The following is a 2,469-nucleotide window of genomic DNA, read 5'->3' on the forward strand; positions in this document are numbered from 1 at the left end:
CTGGGCTGGATTCGAACCCACCACCTTAGGTTTATGTATGTGGCTGGCGCCATAGCCACTTAAGCCACAGGCGCCAAGCCTGACTATTTTTTTTTTTGTTGTTCTTGTTGTTGTAGTCTAGCTAGCCTGGGCTGGGTTCAAACCTGCCACCCTCAGTGTTTATGGCTGGCGCAGAAACCGCTGTGCTATGGGTGCCGAGCCTAGAAGTTCAATATTAATAGCTATGTAGGTTTTATCCTTTATTTCCTAATCAATTTAGACAGTGAAAAATAATCTCTATAGATTATTTTATTTTATTTCTCTACAGATGAAGTGAAGGGAGCTGGAAACGTGATGTCTAACTTAGGAATGCTGCTGAGCGCAGTCTAACCTGTCTGAAAAAGTGTCCTATTGTTTTCAACAAGGAGTGAGCATCTTGATTGATTGAGGATTCAAATTCTGGAAGTTCTCTTACTCAAAAGAGAAATTGGTCCAATTCTGACTTATTATAAACTTAGAGTTTACAATGATCATAATTCTAATAGAACGTCTCAAAGACAGTTATAGCCTTTCTCTAAAACACCAGTTACTAAGCTCTTATCTCAGCTTAATTTGCTTTATTTATTTGCTTAATTACATTTATCCTTTAAGTCTTTTTTTTCTCTGTTGTCATCCTCCTTGGGCTTTTTGTTCACCTGGGCATTTCTAAAGACAACAAAGATCTTAACAATATGCCTGGTCATGTCAGCAGGAGGTAGATGTGGGGCATTGTGTGTCAGGTTGAGCTCAGGAGGGTAACCCTGAACCTCTGTGGGCAGGACTAAAGACTGCCTATTTTTGTTTTGTTATTTTTTTTATATAGAGTCTCATTTTGTCACCCTCAGTAGAGTGCTATGGTGTCATAGCTCACAGCAACCTCAAACTCCTGGGCTCAAGTGATCTTGCAAGCCGGGTGCAGTGGTCACATCTATAATCTCAGCACTCTGGAAGGATGAGGCAGGTGGATTGCCTGCGCTCAGCAGTTCATGACTAGCCTGAGCAAGAGCGAGACCCCATCTTTTAAATTAGCCAGGCATTGTTGTAGGTGCCTGTAGTCCCAGCTACTGGGGAAGGTGATTCAGGAGGATCACTTAAGCTCAAGGGTTTCAGGTTGTTGTGAGCTGTGATGCCACAACACTCTCCCAAGGGTGACAAAATGAGACTCTGTCTCAAAAAAAGTGATCCTCTTACCTCAGCCTCCTGAATAGTTAGGACTAGAGGTATACCCATCATGATACCCAGCTAGTTTTTCTACATTTTTAGTAGAGAAGGGGTCGTACTTTTGCTCAGGCTAGTCTTGAACTCCTGAGCTCAGGCAACCCTCTTGCCTCAGCCTCCTGGAGTGCTGCGATTACAGGCATGAGCCATTGCTCCCAGCTCGTCAGCCTTCTAATACAAAAATGTAGCTTTCTATGGATTTCATGGGTAGAGGGAGGTCCAGAAACTAAGAACACACAGTTTCTGTCACAGCTGGGCATGCACAGGAGGCCAGGCCTCTGGGACTGGACTGATGGGTTCAGATCCTTATGTTCTTACATGCTGCTGTCCTGCCCTGCATAAGAGTTCTGAGGGGCAGCCATGTGAAGTCCCCTTTTATATAAGTGCTTCTTCCTGGGGAATCCTTTTCCTTACCTTGTGGAGAAAGACCCAGCATCTGAACTATTTATTTGCCCACTTGGATCCTGTCTTCCTCATGGAGCTTAAGTGCCCTTCTCACCTGTGCCCCATTGGTCTCTTTCGCCTACCACAGTGCTGGGCCCAGGGACGGTGCTGTGAAAAGCTCATTTCCAGTCCAGCAGCACAGCACCATGGGGAGTGTTGGCCCGTTGCTGCTGAGCAGAATTTGAAAGCCCTGGTGTGGCATCTTAACTTGAGCAGTCCTTGACTGAGAATGTTCTTCTTAAGCTTTCTGGGCAGAACTAGAAATCATTTGTCATCTGTTTCAGGGAGATACTCAAAAGATACTTTTCCTTTTTTATTAAGGTTGGCTGGATATTTACAGACCTTGTCTCAGAAGACACCCGAAAGGGTACGGTCCGGTACAGTCGGAATAAGGTGAGCTGGAGACACAGGCGTTGGCTCAGCCCTACAGCTTGGCCACAGTCAGTGTTGACTCACTTTCTGTGCGTCTTCTCTGCTCAGCTTTTCCTGGCTTTCAGACCAAATTAGTTTTCAAGACATTCTTATCGGTAAATTGAGGATGGGTCTGTTTGCTGTTTCTTGCAGAATAAAACCCACCTCACCTTTACAGTGATTTCCAGAGATCACCCTGGAGGGGGGCAGGGGTGGTTTGCGTCATGATTCTGGTATCTATTTATGGGTGGTTTTAGATGAGAATTTGTGATGGCAAGGAATTATAGGTCTTCATTTCATGGTTTTTAGGGCTTTATAATTTAGTTCTTATTTTCCAAAGAAAAAATAGAAGCATCTTTTTTTTCTTTTTTTTTTTTT

The 2,469-nt window shown here is 44.1% G+C and overlaps 1 protein-coding gene across 1 annotated transcript in view; it reads left to right on the forward strand.

Moving 5' to 3' along the window:
* Positions 1-2,469, forward strand: part of NPLOC4 (NPL4 homolog, ubiquitin recognition factor) — a 98,511-nt gene that overhangs the window by 53,327 nt on the left and 42,715 nt on the right. Inside the window, exon 9 of the mRNA XM_023511174.1 lies at positions 2,002-2,073. Coding sequence (XP_023366942.1) covers positions 2,002-2,073 — 72 coding nt within the window. The remainder of the gene's footprint in view (positions 1-2,001; positions 2,074-2,469) is intronic.

Source organism: Otolemur garnettii, unplaced genomic scaffold (genome assembly GCF_000181295.1).
Source record: "Otolemur garnettii isolate 467f Iridium unplaced genomic scaffold, OtoGar3 scaffold00018, whole genome shotgun sequence".
NCBI lineage: Eukaryota > Metazoa > Chordata > Mammalia > Primates > Galagidae > Otolemur > Otolemur garnettii.